The sequence below is a fragment of the Mastomys coucha genome, unplaced genomic scaffold, assembly GCF_008632895.1.
Source record: "Mastomys coucha isolate ucsf_1 unplaced genomic scaffold, UCSF_Mcou_1 pScaffold15, whole genome shotgun sequence".
NCBI lineage: Eukaryota > Metazoa > Chordata > Mammalia > Rodentia > Muridae > Mastomys > Mastomys coucha.
The window spans coordinates 164,910,626-164,928,617 of NW_022196897.1; the positions used below are offsets into that span (position 1 = coordinate 164,910,626).

The 17,992-nt window shown below is 45.8% G+C and overlaps 1 protein-coding gene across 2 annotated transcripts in view; it reads left to right on the plus strand.

The window, feature by feature from the left end:
- Window positions 1–17,992, plus strand: part of Cdh26 (cadherin 26) — a 51,191-nt gene that overhangs the window by 12,851 nt on the left and 20,348 nt on the right. For both annotated transcript variants that reach the window (XM_031373785.1, XM_031373786.1), the window contains exons 4-10: window positions 4,652–4,799; window positions 6,578–6,744; window positions 7,187–7,315; window positions 8,720–8,905; window positions 12,531–12,799; window positions 14,969–15,111; window positions 16,957–17,202. In XM_031373785.1, coding sequence (XP_031229645.1) covers window positions 4,652–4,799; window positions 6,578–6,744; window positions 7,187–7,315; window positions 8,720–8,905; window positions 12,531–12,799; window positions 14,969–15,111; window positions 16,957–17,202 — 1,288 coding nt within the window. The remainder of the gene's footprint in view (window positions 1–4,651; window positions 4,800–6,577; window positions 6,745–7,186; window positions 7,316–8,719; window positions 8,906–12,530; window positions 12,800–14,968; window positions 15,112–16,956; window positions 17,203–17,992) is intronic.

Sequence of the window (17,992 nt, forward strand, 5' to 3'; positions counted from 1 at the left end):
GGCTGGGGAGGTAGATTGGAGGCTGGGGAGGGATATTGGAGGCTGGGGAGGGAGATTGGAGGCTGGGGAGGGAGATTGGAGGCTGGAGAGGGAGATTGGAGGCTGGGGAGGTAGTTCGATTGACAGAGTGTTTGCTTTCCAAGCATGAGGCCCTGAGTATGATCCCTAGAACCCAGGTCAAAACCTGAAGATTGTGTGCAACTGTCATGTCAGAACTGGGGACACAGAGACAGGAGGATCCTTGCCAGCCAGCCAATCTGAAGATTGGTGAGATCTAATTGATCAAGAGACACTCTTCTAAAAAAAAATACTGTGGAGTCATTGAGGCAGAAACTTGATGTAGGCCTCCGGCCTGCCCACACAGGTGTACACATACACACACTGTGCAGATTGCTTTGTTCCTTTTGATAGGGCCAGGCAGTCAGTATCTCTAACGAGCCCTGAAGTGATGCTGGGACTACTGTTCTGCTGCTGTGCTGACAGGAATGGGCCCGGTGCACAGCAGCAGCAGGAGGTTTAACAAGATTGAACCAAATGTTTAGCCTCAGTGTGGTTGGCCTAGCTTGTTTGCTTTAAATGCTTTGAATGGCATGATTGGAGCTGGCATGACAGTCACAGGCTTGACAAGATGCCTGGTCCCTAGGAGCCTTTTCCGAAACTTGGGGTTGAGATGGATATACTGTTAAGTCACAAATAGTTCCCAGGCAGCATTTAGAACAAAAAGGAGTAGTGAGTTAGGGACATTCGTCCGTCACACCCTAGGGGCCAGACGTGAGGCAATCTCCAGAGCAGACCGCTGGACGTGGGTTAAGCCAATAGGAAGTCTTGATTAGCTGGCTGGGGACTACACTGGAGTTTGGGCCCCTCTGTAGTCCTGAGACTTTCTTGGGATGGGCTCTTAAGCACAAGTCATATCTTGGGTTAAAAGCCCTCAGTTATCGAGAATGGTTAGCCAGGTACAGAACTACAGAAGCCAAAAAGCAAGGTTAAAATTCAGGGTCTTTGATGGATCAGGTCTTTGTTTTCTTTTTAGCAGGTGGTGCTTTCTGCATTCTGGGTCCCAAAGTCTGAGTGGTACTTCCATTATGGCGTCAGTTATGCTAGGTCTGGGGGTCTGTTATACCATGACAGCAAGATAACATTTATCTTCAGAGACACTTTACATTTACTCTAGGACAGGGGGATTATAATAAAAAAAATCACTTCCTTCACAATTATCTCCGCATCTGTAAGTGCAGTTTATGTCACCTGCCCTGAACACATCCTGTCTTAGTCAGGGTTTCTATTCCTGCACAAAACATGACCAAGAAGCTGGTCAGAGAGGAAAGGGTTAATTCAGCTTACACTTCCACATTGCTGTTCATCACCAAAGGGAGTCAGGACAGGAACTCACACAGGGTAGGAACTTGGAGGCAGGAGCTGATGCAGAGGCCATGGAGGGATGTTACTTGCTGGCTTGCTTCCCCTGGCTTGCTCAGCTTGCTTTCTTATAGAACCCAGGACTACCAGCCCAGGGATGGCACCACCCACAATGGACCCTCCCACCTTTGATCACTAGTTGAAAAAAATGCCTTAAGGCTGGATCTCATGGAAGCATTTCCTCAAGGGAGGCTCCTTTCTCTGTGATAACTCCCAGCTTGTGTCCAAACCCAGCCAGTTCAGGGGAATCTCTAAAATTAGACAAAGCATGTAGAATTTGGGTTTGCAAGGTGGAGGATGTGGAATTGCTTGTTAATGCTGTAAACTTAAAAGAAGTCTGTAAACATCTGCTGAGAACTGCAGTATAATTCTTGATGGATTCACAAAGAATGTCCTCTTTCCCCTGTATAGGAATCTCTTCCGTTTATCTTAAATCTTCTCAGTTTCACAGGACACAAGTACCCATTCCAACCCATCCTTTTACACTCTTTCAAATAATTATGTATCGACCATCCACGCTCCACCAGCCTGACCCACTTCTAAGTCATGCATGTAACTGATTTCCCGTTGTGCCTTGGGCATTTAAGATGCTTCCTCTGCTAGTCTGGGTGCGAGGCTATAGATCTTGTGCATGTAATTACAAATGGCCATATGGTGGTCCGTCATGCAAGTGCTGCGCGGTTTGTTTATCCAAGGGTGTAAATCTCCGGGCTATAACAAAAGGCTGAAAACCATTCCAAGTGCAGAAAGCATCGGTGGTATTTCCTTTCTGCATTGTGACTGAGTCGCCTGGAATTTCTTCGCATCTTGCCAATGAATAAACAGTACTCAGGCTCCTTGGGCATCTGTCAGAACTAAAGGTCTCAGATGTAGCTTTTAGGATAATAAATGGAATATAAAATAATAAACACAAAACAAACACATGGTTCTTGTTTAAGTGGGAGGATTACAGTTGGCCCGTCCTGAGAGCTAGAAGTCAGGGTGATTAAGGAGCAGAGAGCTGCCAGCGCAACCATGAATTATGGAGGACGAGGGAGCAACAGAGTGGGAGAGAGCCAATTTGCTTGTGAAAACTTTAAAAATGTATGCCAGAATCCCTGAGGCGGAGTAGCTCAGGAGTAGGAGCCCTGCAGCATCCATCAGCCTTACCGGAGGAGACTGAGGCTGCCTGGGCTGGTTCGGAGATGCACAGCGCGAAGAGGAAGGCTAGACATGCGCTTTAGGCTCTGCTAACAGGCTGGAGCTGGGTTGGTCTACCTCCTCGGGGGTTGAATAGCCAATCACCCTCTCTCTGGTCCAGAGAGCACAGGCTGCTTCCTATGGCTTCTGTGAGGGTGGGATGGGTCCATCTGTCTGCCTATGTACATCTGCCTCTTCTTTAAGGAACTCAGTTTTCTTGACAACTTAGCAGGATTCTGTGTCTGCAACCAAGATCCCGTTGTGGAGTGGTCCTGTGCTTGAAGGCACCTCCATACTGCAGCTCATGGGCGCTGTGTTCCTTTTGCTACAACTGAATTCCTGCAGGCTCCCAGTGGGCTTTGTCCCTATCACCTCCCAGCCTCTAACAGATCAAACCTTACATTCTAGAGCAAGGGAGATATAGCAGCAAGGCAGGTTACAGTCATTTAAAAATATATACACATCGCTCTCACATGTAGGCAGATCAATATATATATATATATTTACCCAGTTTTTATTTTATAGTTAATGGCACATTTTGAGCTATGTAATCATCATTGCCTTATTTTAATATTGCAGTCAGTGGGTTGTACTTCTTACAGCATTTTCAGATTTGTGAAAGAACAGCAATTGGAGGGAGTTCCCAGAGTTCCCTGTGGTCAGCATCTTGCCCTGAGTGATGTCATCGCCTCTGTTATAACTAATGAGCTAGGGTTTTATAGTATTATTAACCAAAGCCAATTGCTTGCCTACTTCCTGTCCAGATGTACTCTTGGTGTTTTGCATCACATGGGTTGATAAGGTACCCTCATCACAACTTCCTGTAGGGTAGCTTTCCTGCTCCAAAGTCCCTTGGGCTCTACTCACTCCCCACTCCCTTATTGAGAACCACAAGCTTCTATTATCTACACACATTTGCCATTGACAGGCTATAATGGGGCTGTCCTTCTATGGTTTATAGACCTTTTAGCTATTTTATTTGTCAAAAAAAAATATGGGCACATGTGTGTGCATGTGTTTATGTATATCTGTATATGCATGTACATGTGTGTGTTAGCACGAATGTGTGAATATGTGTGTGTGCATGTCTGTGCTAATGCATGCACATGTGTGTGTGTGTGTGTGTGTGTGTGTGCATTTGTGTGTGCCCTGGTTTCATTTCTGATGCAGTGACAGAGCACTTGGACAAGAAACAACTTAGGGGAGAAAGGGTTTATGTCTTTCTTATATTTCTGGTTGTGAGCCTAGCCTTTAACGGCTGAGCCATCTCTCTAGCCCTGTTATTGTTTATTCCTAACAAATGTAAGATCTGTAGTAATGTCTCTTCTTACATCTGTGATCTTGACACCCTCTTTTACCTTTGTCCTTTCTCTGTGCCCCACAGAGAAAGTTTTCTAGAGCCCTGCTAATTTAGTCAATCATTTAAAGGACAAGTGTCTCATTCCATGACAGCTGTTTGGCGTGTTCCATTTCATTGACAATCTTCTCTGATCTTTGTTATTTACTTCTTTCTATCTGGGTTAATTTAATCAACACACAAGTGGACTTACTAGTTTGATCCTCTGAGAAGGGAGGAATCTTAGACATGCTGGAGATGCTTGTGAGGACAGTGGTCCTCTATTAACCTAACGTGTCAATGGGTATGCTGGTTCTTCTGTGAGGACAGAGGCCCTCTATTAACCTAACGTGTCAATGGGTATGCTGGTTCTTCTGGGCATTCCTTTCCCCCAAACCCATAAACGGCTACTGTTTTCAAAGCTCAGTCACTGTGCCTTCCTTTATCAAGAGAAAACTGATAAGCTGTACAAACAGCTCCCCAGCACCTCCATCCAAATGGAGAAACAAAGTTTGATGTTGATAACAAATGAGGAGTTTTCCCAAACCTTCTTGCATCTGGCCTTCAGGAGCCTGTGCTCGGTCCTTGGGGCAACATGGTGCATGGTGCTGATGCAGTTCCTACCTGGGACGGCACCTCACATCTCTGCATTAGTAGCTCTTGGCCAGGGTCTTCAGGTAGACACAGCCACACGGTTCACTGTTCTCTGCTTCCCAGGTTTACTTTGATGCCGTAGATCGATCCACAGGAAGAGTTGTGGATGAATCCCTGATTTTCAACATTAGAATCAGAGATGTGAATGATCATGCACCCCAATTTCCTGAGAAGGAATTTAACGTCAGTGTGAAAGAGAGCCAAGTTGCAGGTGTGTTGGGGTGTGTGGTACTGTGTCTTCACCCCTGTCTTCGCCCCTGTCTTCGCCCCTGTCTTCGCCCCTGTCTTCGCCCCTGTCTTCGCCCCTGTCTTCGCCCCTGTCTTCGCCCCTGTCTTCGCCCTGGATGGCTTTTATTTATTTTTTTACCTTCCTGCTTTGGTACTGACTTTGATCCCGGTCACCCAGGGAGACTTTTCACAGCTCACGTTTCAAAGGTTGCAGGCCCAGAACCACAGTAGTCTCAACTCTGCTAGCTTCATTTTGTGTTGGCCTTGGAAAGATGTGGAAGCTATGGCCATCTGAAGAGCTGGTGTGTAAATGTTGCCTAGCAGCAGAGCCACACCTAGAGGGACAGAGGTGGAGCTGTGGGAGGCTCACAGGGGCTTGGCAAGTGTCCCATCTGTAGAATGGCAGGAAATAGATGTCTAACATCTGAGCTTCAGAAACTAAGTTTCTACACGCCAAACGAATGTTTCTAGAAGGAGAACCTAGGTTTATAACAAAAGCAGTGTTTAGTATTGTAAAGTAGTCTTTGGAATACTTCAAGACTTAAAAATATGGAGAGAGATGGTGGAAGCTTTTAAAGTTGTAGTAGTTTTTTCTTTTTTGTTTTTTATGCACGATTACATAAAATTTGTGTTGTGTGTGCTCATGCATTATCAGGTTTTATAGATGAATGTAAATACATGTTCACATATGTACTATTCATGATAGCAGAAAGTACACATGTATTAATACTTAAACATTTATAGATACCATTTTTTTTCTGAACGTGTATATTTCCTTGTTGTTAAAGAACGTTTTGGGGTCAGTGAAAGGGCTCCAATAATGATGTGTTGCTAAAGCCCGAGGCCACAAGTTCTAGCCCAGCACCTGATAAAGGAGGAGGGAGAGAATGATCCCCAGAAAGTTGTTCTTTAACCTCCCCTTGCTCTGTGGCATGCATGCTCCTATTACACAGACACATAGTAATGAGAAATATTTTCCTACAACATTTCTCTGTACATCTTGTCACTAGATTTTTTTTTTTTTTTGGTATGGACAAGCTCTGAGGTATCTCCTACTGCAGAGTATTTTGTTGATGCCTTTTTAGAAACTATTTTTGTAAAGTGCATTTGAGACACATACTCAAGGTAGGTTGTGCTGCAGTCAGGCATCATTCATGAGGCCTAAGCTCTGGAGAAGAAAAGCTAGATTCTGCAAACTGGTCAGAACTGGAGAGCGTCACATATTCAGTGAGCAGCAGCCGTGATGTGCGAGGGCTGTCTGTGCATCTTTCCTATTACGGTTAAGTCCTTCTACACTTCTCAGCCTTTTTTTGTAATTAATTTCTTGTTTATCTGTGGTGTCCATTTTCTGTTAATATTTTCTGTTAATATGTTTGTCGTTTCCTTCTTGGTCACAGCTTGCTCCTTCTACATGAAGAACACACAACTTGCCACAGGAATTTCAAATATATTATTTGGTTTATTATTTACTTTTACATTTTGTCTGTGTATTTTTTTTCTATACATCTAAAAACTTCTTCACCTATCAATTTTGTCACACACTCCTCTGCGGATGGCAATCAAGACTGGAGAGCTCTTTGAAGTTTAGCCTTGGTTAAATATACACCTGTATCTTGTATTGTACGTCTCTATGATGGATTCTCATTTAAATATCTTTCATTTGGTGTGTGCCCTGATGGCATTTGGCAAAGACATTTCCCTCTTTCTACTTTGACAAACTGCCTTTAGCCACCAATAACATTCTCAAAAACTTCTTTCTAGGTCAACCTATTTTTCAGTTGTTAACGGTCGATTTGGACCAAGAAAACACTCCAAACTCTCAAGTCCTTTATTTCCTCGTCTCTCAAAGGCCATTACTGAGAGAAAGTGGCTTTCGGATTGATCTCATCAGCGGAGAAGTGCGACTCTCGGGATGCTTGCACTATGAGGTTATGTAGATTTTATCACTTTGAAAGCACCAGGGCTGGTGAGCTAACTGCTGTCAGCATCCTTGGTACACTGGCAGGCAGACCCAGCTCCAGCCAAGGCAAGCCATGTGAACAACAACTGAGTGCTGTAGCAGAGTTCCTGCTGTCCCAGAGCTACAGAGGCAGAGAGAGCCACATAGCTAGAGTGCCCACCCCTCCCCACCCCCCCGATAGCCTAGCCAAACTGGTGAGCTCCAGGCTACACAAGAGAGACTGAGTTAAAAATGAAGGCAGACAATGCCTGAAAAACAAACGCCCAGGGTTGACTTCTGGTGTGCCCACATGCAGATGGGAATCCTCTGTGTTTAATCCTTGCTATGGAAATTGCTAGAAGGAAATGTCCTTATTAATGTTACCCTTCCCTGTGTTTGTGGGACTTAGCATTCCTTTTCCTCCCTAGTAGACGGCTCCTCTGTTCACACTGATCATCAGAGCAAGTGATTGTGGCGAGCCATCCCTGTCATCCACGGCCACCATTCACATCAGTGTGGAAGACAGCAACAACCACATGCCCACATTTACGGAAGACCATGTAAGTCATAGGCTGCCTGTGTTCCAAGGCCTCTCACAAAGGGTCCCCAAGTCCTAGGCTTAGGTGCTTCTACCGAATCATGAGCAAGATACATACAATTATCCAGAGCGACCTCCTGGAACTGAGAAGTCTACCTGGGGCTACACAGAGAGTCCAATCGGTAAAGTACTCACTGTCCAAGTGTGAGGACCGGGGAATGACACCTATATAAAACTTTATGGCGGTATCCACAGAGGACAGGCAAAAGGATGCGTGGGGTCTGTTGGCAGCCATCTTTGCCTAATTGGTGAGCCACAGGTCTCAGTGGGACACCCATCTCAAAAAGCAGGGTTGGAGCTTTCAGGATGACTCAAGGGGCAAAAGAATGTACTGCCATTCTGACACCCTGGAACAGAGGTAGAAGGAAAGAACTGACTCCTAAGTTGTCTTTGGGGGGGGGGGCTCATGCAAGTGTATGTGTGTGCACACAAATATTGATTCTGAGAGGGGCTTCCCTTGATGACCCAGTAAACACCCTGTACCCCTCCTGGGTGCTCCAAGCCCTTGGCTCTTTCATCTTCCTCATCGTGTCCTGTTTAATGAATTCATTTGTTCTAGTTTCTTCCTAATCCCCTACCCCCATGCATCCATTGTCAGCTCCTGGGAGATATTTATTATCATTATTAATTGTTTTGCCAGCACATAGTAACTGTTGCATTAATGATTCAAGCAATTAATTTTAAAATGTGTCATTTAAATTTTTTTAATTACATAAACCAACATGGAGTGTTCTCAGATGAAAGCACCTCATCCAAAAGTTTATACAAATGGCAAAATAATCTTACAGTTAAACCTTGTATCAGAATCCTCCCCTTGCATAGGTCAAATCTATGTGCTCAAAAGTAAGCCTGGGGAAAAAATACATGGTCGGCTTGTTGTGCGTGCTCAGAGACCTATCACTAAAAATACTGAAAATCGAGCCTTTTCAAGGAACCATGTGTGCTGGAAAGATGGTCATTTTGATCAAAACCAATCTCTCTCTTGTTGAGGAAGAACTAGGATACTTAAGGCTCATAGGCTGAGATGTGTGTTGTATCTGATATCTTTATAATATATTGAGTGTCTTTAAAATCACCCAGCTGTAGACACAGAGTCTCAGGGAATGCCATTTGTAATACCATTTGTAGAAAGGATCCTGCTCCTGACTCAATGGTATTTTCTACTATAACTGGAGGGATGCGAATGCCTGAAGGCTGCGGGTGTCTTGCTAAGGACTCCCCTCTCTCTCCTCTCACTTTCTGCCCTCCTCCTCTCACTTCCTGCATTCCTCTCACTTCTTGCTCTCCCCTCCTCTCTCTTCCTGAGCTCCTTCTCCATGGTATGTCTTTGTGCCCATGACATGGAAATGATGATTGTTTCTTTCAGTATGAGATTCAGATTTCTGAAGGTCAAGTCGAACAGAGTGTGTTGTATCTCCCTGTCCAAGATGGAGATACTCCATTTACACCAGCGTGGAGAACACAGTTCATCATACGGGATGGCGACGAGGAGGGGCATTTTGACATCGTGACTGACCCTGAGACCAACCAAGGTTTATTAAGTATTATTAAGGTAAAGTCAAGACAGGATGATGGTGGGTATTGTGGTCCCTGTCTGGAGGACAAACCATAATGCCTGAGGGGCTGGTACCTGCTAAACACTCACTGTGTGCCGAGTGCGTGTTGTGCCCTGTGCAACCCTTAGAAGAATGCAGGAGCAGATGAACCCTTTGTCTAGAGGCCTCCTGCAGAAATGATAATAGCCAACTTTTTAAAATCTTATTTGATTCTTTGATGTTGCTGTTGGAGATAAAGGTTACTATGTTCACACAAGCCCTGGATGCATTGTTGTTGTGTTGTTTTGTTTTGTTTTGTTTTTCCTGATGCAATGAAAGTGAACTTAAAATTTATTTTCTTGGTAAAGGGTTTCAAGTACTGCAGACTGGCCTTGAACTCACTTTGTAGTAGAGTATTCCCTTACATTTCTGGTCCTGTCTCTAACTCTGGAGTGCTGGGATGATGGGTGTGCACCACCATGCCTGCTTTATGTGGTACTGGGGACTAAGCACAGTGCTTTGTGAATGCTAAGCAAGGGCAGCACTGCTTGGGCCACATTCCCATTTCCTGTAAACATGCTTCTCCAACTAAGAGTTCTTCTATTAGACTCCTGGGTTGAAAACATTTTAAACATCTGAAGTGTAAACGTTGGGGCATTTGTGTGGTGTGGGTTGTCATGTGTGATGAGCACAAGGATCTATCTAATGCATGCAGTGGAGTAGCTGGCCCTGTAGGAAAATATTCTTGCCATATTCTATAGGTGAGGAAATTAAAGACCAGACATATCCCTTTATATAGAGAGTCTCATAGCAGAGAGGGTGGATTCTGATAGGGCAGGGAGACTCCAATGGTCTTAGTCTCTGTGGCTTTCAAGGAGACCTAAGCATGGCCAGTGCCTTTCATAGTACAGCAAGTCAATTGGAAGGACCAGCTGGAGCCAACACATCTGGGTACAGTCGAGAGTCTGCCTGTTAGTTGAACAAGCTTCAGGAAGTATCAAGGAGTGACAGACTACTCTGTGCATAGCAAGGTCCCTGACAGGCGTCTGCACAGTCGCCTACCACTGACGTATTTGTCAGAAGCCATCTAGAAAAGGCTAAGACATACAAGTGAGTTTTCTGGAGATGATCTACCATTTATACATGGCCTTCAATGGGGGAGCTGTGAGATGCAAGGCCACCAAAGACTTTATCTTAAAGAGGCAGGAAACCTGCCTCTGCACTCCCCCGACGCTCCCCAGTTAGAGCTCCTCTTCCCCACTTTCCCAGCATAGATGACTCCTGGCCTTTGGAGAGGTCAGACAGAGAGGGCCCAGCCTGGTGCTGGAATATTGCAATTTGCCTTTTCATGGTGGTACTCCCTTCCCCCTAACGACCTCCCTGGGGCGGTGGGGGGCGGTGGTATAGCGGCAGATGCCAGCTTTGGGAACAGACAAAAAGCAACATACCCTAGCCCCTGTGTCACCAAGGCTAACTCCCCTTGATTGATAACCAACATTTCTCTGGTGCAGACGGCTCCTGTCCTTGAAGGGAACAAGGACCAAACATCCTTGAAATGATAAGAGGCCCACTCTGAGACCCTGAGAAAGGGACAATTAAGTGTCCCCAGACAGCTGCGACCAGTTTGTAAAAATATACTAGCTCCTGATAGCCCCATAAAGTTACTTCCCAGGTCAGAAGGTTTCCCTCACCCCCCAGGTGCACGGTTCCGCCCCACTGTCTGAACAAACGTTATTCGGTTTAAAACATGGCTTTCCCCGTGAGCTCCCCAGTCATGTAACCCCAAAGTTAGAGGATCCCTGCTTGTACATATGCACATATAAAAACTCCAAGCCCCTAGACACTGGCACCATATCCCTAACCTGCCCAGTGGGGAAGGCTTGGGATCCAGGTCTAACTCATGAAATAAAGGCTCTCTTTGTTTTTACACTGGATTTTTGATTCCTGGCATTCTTCTAGGGTTCTCAAAAACTGGACATAACAATCCCAGGATTGCTTCTTGCTGTTGATATGACTTTCTGGTCACTATTACACAGCCTAACGATTCTTGGGCATCAGCCCACCCTCTTAGGGGCAGACTTTCTGCAGATCAACATGGAGATCTACTCTGATGTAGTAATGCTGTATAAATGAAATGATGATTTCACGATTTCTGGTAATGATTTTATAGAACTCTTAAATTGATACAAGTCATTTCAACCCCCTCCCCCCATAGAATAAAGTTACAAATAGAGCTTTGTAAACCTTCATGTGTCATGGACCAATTGCACTAGGATAATAAAGCAGGTTTGGAACAAATTTGTGATCAATGAAAAACATTCATTCTAGGTCAGGTCCAAGGATGAAGCCATATGTGTTCACTATGATAAAGCAAGGCCATGTGAAACTGTTGCTTTGAACTTATAATGAGCTTAAAGAATGAAATACTGCTTTGAGCTTAATGTCCACATCCTTCTGTAACTCCTCTTTTGTGTAACATTTTATCTGTGAGGTGATTTTATGAATTACCAAAGATAAGAAATAAAGTGTGGGTGGCATTTGGGCTTCAGCTCCATCCACCAAATGTATATATGTCTGTCTGTCTATATGTAGGTACATACATATGTATATAGATATATTTGTATGTATGTAAGCATGCACGAACATTTGTGGAATTGTTGAGACAGGTGTTCAGGCAGGGCCAAAGTGTGATATGTGTGTATGTGTGTGTCTGTGTATGTTTGTGTGTGTTTGTATGTCTATGTGTTTGTGCATGTTTGTGTGTGTTTGTGTGTGTGTATGTGTGTGTGTTTGTGTGTGTATGTTTGTGTATATTTGTGTGTGTGTGTGTTTATGTGTGTGTGTGTGTGTTTGTGTGTGTGTATGTGTGTGTGTGTGTGTGTGTGTGTGTGTTTATGTGTGTGTGTGTATGTGCTTGAATTCTCCCTTCCTTTCTCTTCTTTTCTCTTTGGCTCATGAAGTTAGTGAGCTCCAAGCCTCTCACCTGGCTAGCAAGGGGCCCTTGAGCAAGAGAGAAACTAAATCTTTTTCTACTCCCCCTATCCTATCAGCTGGAATCAAATTACCAGAAGCCAGTGGCTTTTGGCCTTAGACTAGCAAAGAGTTAAAGGAAGTCAAAAATTACCAAAAGTAAGCAGCTCTTGGCTACAGAATAGCAAAAAGTTAAAGACAGAAGAATTGCCAAAGAGAGAGCCGTTTTTGGCCCCTGCTGACTCCAACCCCCTTTGTGGCCTTCCTTGGGAAACTGGGTGTCTGGATTAAGCCCCCAGCAGTTCTTCAAACCTCCTGGCTCTCATCCATCCCTTCCACGTCCCTGGCCACTTTGTAGCCTGAGTAGCTATGATCATTAGTATCTATATTTCTCCAAGTTCCTCTGATTCTTTTTTCCTGTGGTGTGGTTAACACTTAAATGTTTCATGAGTTCTGTTTTTTTGTTGCATTTTTCATCACTGTCTGATGGATGGAGGCTCTGTGCAGCCACGAGAGTAGGAGGAAAGAGTGAGCTCCATAAGTGATTTGAAAAGGATCTGAAGACTGGCTTTTGATCATTTCCATCCTCTGTTGGATTCCTGATGACTCTGCAGAGCTTCCTCCATCCAGGGGAGCAGTGGGTACTAATCAAGCCCTCTCTTACCTTGGCAGCCTTTGGATTTTGAAACTCAAGTAGCCCACAGCCTCATCATTATTGTGGAGAATCAGGAGCAGCTCTTCGTTTGTAAGGAGGGCCAGCTGCAGCCATCGAGGAAGCCGGTGGCCAGCACCATAGTGGTCGTGCAGGTGCTGGACACCAATGACCCACCAGCCTTTCACCCTAGGAGCTTCATTGTCAGTGAGGAGGATGGAGCCTGGCCTGCCATCCAGCTGGGATATTTCAATGCTACGGACCCAGACAGGGCTGACAGCCAGATAAGGTGGGCACAGAGGAGCAGGAATTGTGGGTGGCTCTGGAGGGGCAGGGAGGGAGCTGTTGGCCACCTGGATGCTACAGAATCTTGTTAAGACTGGTTCAAGTCCAAGGAGTAAAAGCATAAGAAGCTACCTGGTGAATGCCCATTGGCTGGATTAATCCAGCTCATTCTGCAGCTCCTGGCTGGTTTAGCCCAACTCAGTTCTACCCGCACCTACAGCTCCTTCCTGGAGCCAGCCCCTTTGACCATTCAAATATATATATATATATATATATTATATATATATATATGTCATATATATATGATTTGTTACATTTCTATGTCTCTCTTTTCAGATGTCATAGCTTCTAGGTAAATAATTTTACTAATATTTAATATTTTAAATGAAATATTTAATAGTCAAGTATTTTTGACTTAAAGAGTTCAGTTTGTGGAACTGAATGCATTCACAAACCTCCTGGAACATCTTTTGTTTCCAGAAGGAAGCTCTGTGCCCAGCAAACGCCAGTGCCCTGGGCCCCTTTCCAGTTCCTTTTCCAAGCCCCTGGGACATGTCTTCTTCCCCAGACCCCCTTCCCCAGACTCCTTCCCCTTTCCAGTCCACTTCCTCTGTCCCCTTTCCCAGGCTTCTGACAACCACCACTCTACCCACTCTACTTCCTGTCCTATGTCTTGACCAATGAAATCCTAGAGCATGGCATCTGCCAGGGTGTTGACTGAGTGTCTTCCATGACAGGGGAGATGCGTCCAGAGAACAGAGTTTTACTTTGTACTGTCTAATGTACATTGGTTGTAGTTAGTTACTTTTTAATGACCAAATTTGCCTTGAGGGCATTTTTGGGCTAAGATAATCTATGTCTGAACTTTTGAATTTCTGCCCTTGGCTTGTAAACATTATAAAACCACAGAAACTACTGGAACCTTCCCTAATTGGTAAAGTTGTGCATGAGAAAGAAAGCTATGGCCCGTTGGCTATCAAGAGGGATCATGGTCAACCCAGTTAGAAACATTTTCCCAGATGAGGAAGACAGCCCACGGAGAGGCTGCCATTATCTGGCCCTTTCTTTGTCTGAGCTTTGCTGCTGCTGTGCTGCTGCTGGAGTGCAGGGATTCCATAATGTGGAATAGTGGTCCAGAGGCATAGTGGTTAGCAACCAGACATGCTGCCAATGGGTATCATCTGACGGCAGCCACTCCCAGTAATCCTAGAGTCTTCTGTCTACTGCTTAAAGTGGTTCCATGGTCACAAGACGAGGAGTAGGAAGGTGACCCTCAGGTGAGGGAATCCTTTGGGACCTGCTGCAGAGCAGACCGTGCAAGAGGAGTCAGACCTGCGTGTCTGTGGCACGCTGTACTGAACAGGAAGCCACCAGCTATTGATACCTGAGGACTGGTTCTGCTCCCATACTAAGTGTTTCCCGAGGCACACCTCCTAGGAGAAGGACACTTGTTCTAGTGACCCTGGACTTGGCACACTGTTGAAGTCTTCACTGTCACTCTTAGCCTTCAAGCTCAGAGCACTTACATGAGCATTTGGATTTTGATTGCCTTTGAATTCCTAAATTACTTGCAATGGGAATTGTAATTGTCTTAGGGTTTCTATTGCTGTGGAGAGACACCATTACCACGGCAAGTCTTGAAAAGGAAAGCATTAAGTTTGGGCTTGCTTGCCATTTCAGAAGTTTAGTCCATTATCATGGTAGCAGGAAACACGCAGACAGACACAGAGCTGGACAAGTAGCCGAGAGTTCTTCATCCAGATGCACAGCATCAGGAAGAGAAGCCTCTGGCTTGGCTTGGACTTTGGAAACCTCAAACTGACTCCCTGTGACAGACTTCCTCTAGTAAAGCCACACCTCCTAATCCTTTCAAATAGCTCCTTTCAATTCATTGCTCTCTGGTGACCAAGCTTACATGGGCTCATTCTTATTCAAACCACCACAGAAGTTCTAAAATATATTTTGATTTATTATTAAAAATATTTTTGAGGCAAGGTCTTGAACTGTCTTTATAGCTGAAGATGGTCTTGAACTCATGGTCACTTGATTCTATATCTCAAGTGCTGGGATGACAAGTGTGTACCAGCAGGCCTATGGTTTGTCTTGTGGTAACACTTTGTAGTTAAAAGAAAAATGTATGTGTGTGTATGTGTGTGTGTGTTCTTTCTACAAGATACAGATTGGTTCATGATCCAGCAAACTGGGTGGCCGTGGATGAGAAATCAGGAGTGGTCACCACCAAGAGCCAAATAGACCGGGAGTCCCCTCATGTGAATGATAGCTTTTACACAATCGTCGTCCATGCGGTTGACAATGGTGAGTGCTGAGACAAGACTGGGAATGAACAGTACTGGCTCTGGCCTCCTGAGGGAGGCCATTTTTAGCATCACTGAGGAAATTATAAAATAAACATTGTTTTCACTTTGCCTCTATGCTAGAGATTATTTTTGATAATAACTCCCGTAATGGCAAACCAGGGACCGATACTGCTGAAAGAGGGGCAGTGTTCACGCAGCAGAGACAATTAAGCCAGTGAGGAGTCTGCAATCACGCCCACCCATCTCATCTGCCTGTAAGATAATGCAGTAGCTCTTTGTCAAGCTCAACGATGTGTGATAAATATTTAGCAGTTTCCCATACCTGGGATGGCTCGTAAGCGCCAGCAAATGTGACTGAGTGGAACACATTTGTCATAAACCAGGACAAGTGATTTTAAAAACATGTCTTAGCACATTTCTCAGTATTCCCACAAGGCTGAAGTTAAACGCATCCAAATATAAAGCTGCATGTGTGAACATTTTCAAGTAACATTAAGAATCGTACTTAAAGAAGTCTGTGGATGAAAGCCCAAGTGCTGTGGACCTGCCCAGCCCATTTGCATAATGATCTGGTAGAATGTTAGGAAAGTGAGATGTTAGCCGAGCTTCAGGAAGGGAAGCCAGCCACTGGTCCATGATTCTGTTATGGATGGCTTCACGATTCCCCTAATCTATTCTTAATTACAAAAGGTAATTTCTAAACGATCATAAATTTGTTGCCATGGCCCTATCCTACCCTCCCTTGGGGTCCCCAGTCCATCAGAATAGTTCAGAGATGATGTCCTGGAGTGCAGAGACAAGAGAGTTTATTATAGAGGAAAGTGTGCACCTGAAGGAATGAGAGCAGGCAGTGGCCATAGGGCCCACTGAGGAGGAAATCAAGTTACAGGGTGAGGAGAGTGGCCAGTGGCCAGATGCAGGGCGAGGAGAGTGGCCAGTGGCCAGATGCGGGGCGAGGAGAGTGGCCAGTGGCCAGAGAGACCACCGCTAGCTTTCACTGCTGGTCAGGCCTTATACTTTTCCTACGGTCTCTAAGCCAGGCCCTTCCCTGAAGGGCATTTCCCTTCCCAGTGTCTGTGAGGTCTTTGCTCTTTACCAGAAAACCTTTGGTAGGTAGCAATGATCAACAGTCTGATTGATTGCCATGTTTCCACCAGAGTCCGGTGTTTCTGTCCCTGTTTTTACCAGCTGCTGATCATAAGGGAAGATCCATCCTCCGTGACCCACAAAGCTGTTAATACCTGACCAGCCACCTAGGAGACTCGTGTGGTTTTAGCATCCCAGCCCCTCTTCCCCAGCTTTTCCCAGTGCCCTTTATAAAATGGTGTAGTCTGTCATCATAGGCAATGTCCCCAGCAGGCCGGAACTGACCTCATCTTCCCTGGGGATCCCCCACGCTTCCCTTTGATGGGTACTCACTCCTTCCCAGCACCATGTATGTACCATGTACCATGACTGACAGACAGGACATGTGATTCTAAACCATTGGCTTCTTTTAAAACCGATCAGGAACAATCCATGCTGCCCAATACTTGTGTGTGTGTGTGTGTGTGTGTGTGTGTGTGTGTGCGCGCGCGCACGTGTGTGATCATGCTTGCACTGGAGGTGTCTACCAAGCAGGGCCACACCCTGACAGAGAGGCTTTGGACTGTCACAGGCACCCCACTTCCTGACAGAGAGGCTATGGACTGTCACAGGCACCCCACACCCTGAAAGAGAGGCTATGGACTGTCACAGGCACCCCCCACTTCAGGAGTTACTGATGCTGATGTTGTATAAGTTCGTGCTTACTCTCTCTCTTTAATTTCATAGCCTCTATAGCCTGGGTTCTGTCCTCTCCAAGGCCTCCCCCCACTGACTGGCACGGGGACCCTGCTGCTTTTCCTGTCGGATGTCAACGACAATGCTCCCACGCTCCAGCCCCATTCCCGATACTTGGAGGTCTGTGTGTCAGCCGGCAGCCAAGCCCTGCTGTTAGAAGCCGAGGATGCAGACCTGGACCCTTACGCCCACCCCTTTACTTTTGATTTGGACAATGCCCAGGGGGACGTGGAAGAGACTTGGATGCTGAGGACAAAGCAGGGGGAAGGTTTGTATGGGTTGGAGGCTAACCCAGACTGGAACAAAGTGTGATTTAAGGTGGGGGACACTGAGTCATTCAGTGTCATTCAGTACACTTGGAGAGCCTAAAGTCTGGAGTGCATGTCTGTGGGAGGCCAGCCCAGCTTACTTACCAAGTTCCGGAAAGGACTCTGGGCATGAGGTCTGGAGTGAGCTTGCCTCGATGGAGTATGTCATGCCTGCTGTCACTCCTGCCTTTCTTGACACCATGGAGGAAGGTGACTGCAAACTCACCTGTCTGTCTGTTCTCTTCTCTCTCCCAATTTTCATCTGGGTCCTTGTCCTTGCAGTGAACAGCAGCCATGGCTGTAACAATGTGAATGGTGCTCTTTCAGTCCAAGAGCATGTCACCACATGAGTTTTTGTGGGGAAGATGTAAAGCAATGTCTATTTATCCCAGCTAGAGAGACTGACAGGCCAAAGGGAGGACTTCATCCTAGCCCAGCTTGACAAGACGAGGGTTCTCACAGGAGCATGGATGAGTAAAAGGCAGGATCCTGTGGGTGTGTGCAGGATCCTGTGGGTGTGTGCAGGATCCTGTGGGTATGTGCAGGATCCTGTGGGTGTGTGCAGGATCCTGTGGGTGTATGCAGGATCCTGTGGGTGTGTGCAGGGTCCTGTGGGTGTGTGCAGGGTCCTGTGGGTGTGTGCAGGGTCCTGTGGGTGTGTTCAGGGTCCTGTGGGTGTGTTCAGGATCCTGTGGGTGTGTGCAGGATCCTGTGGGTGTGTGCAGGGTCCTGTGGGTGTGTGCAGGGTCC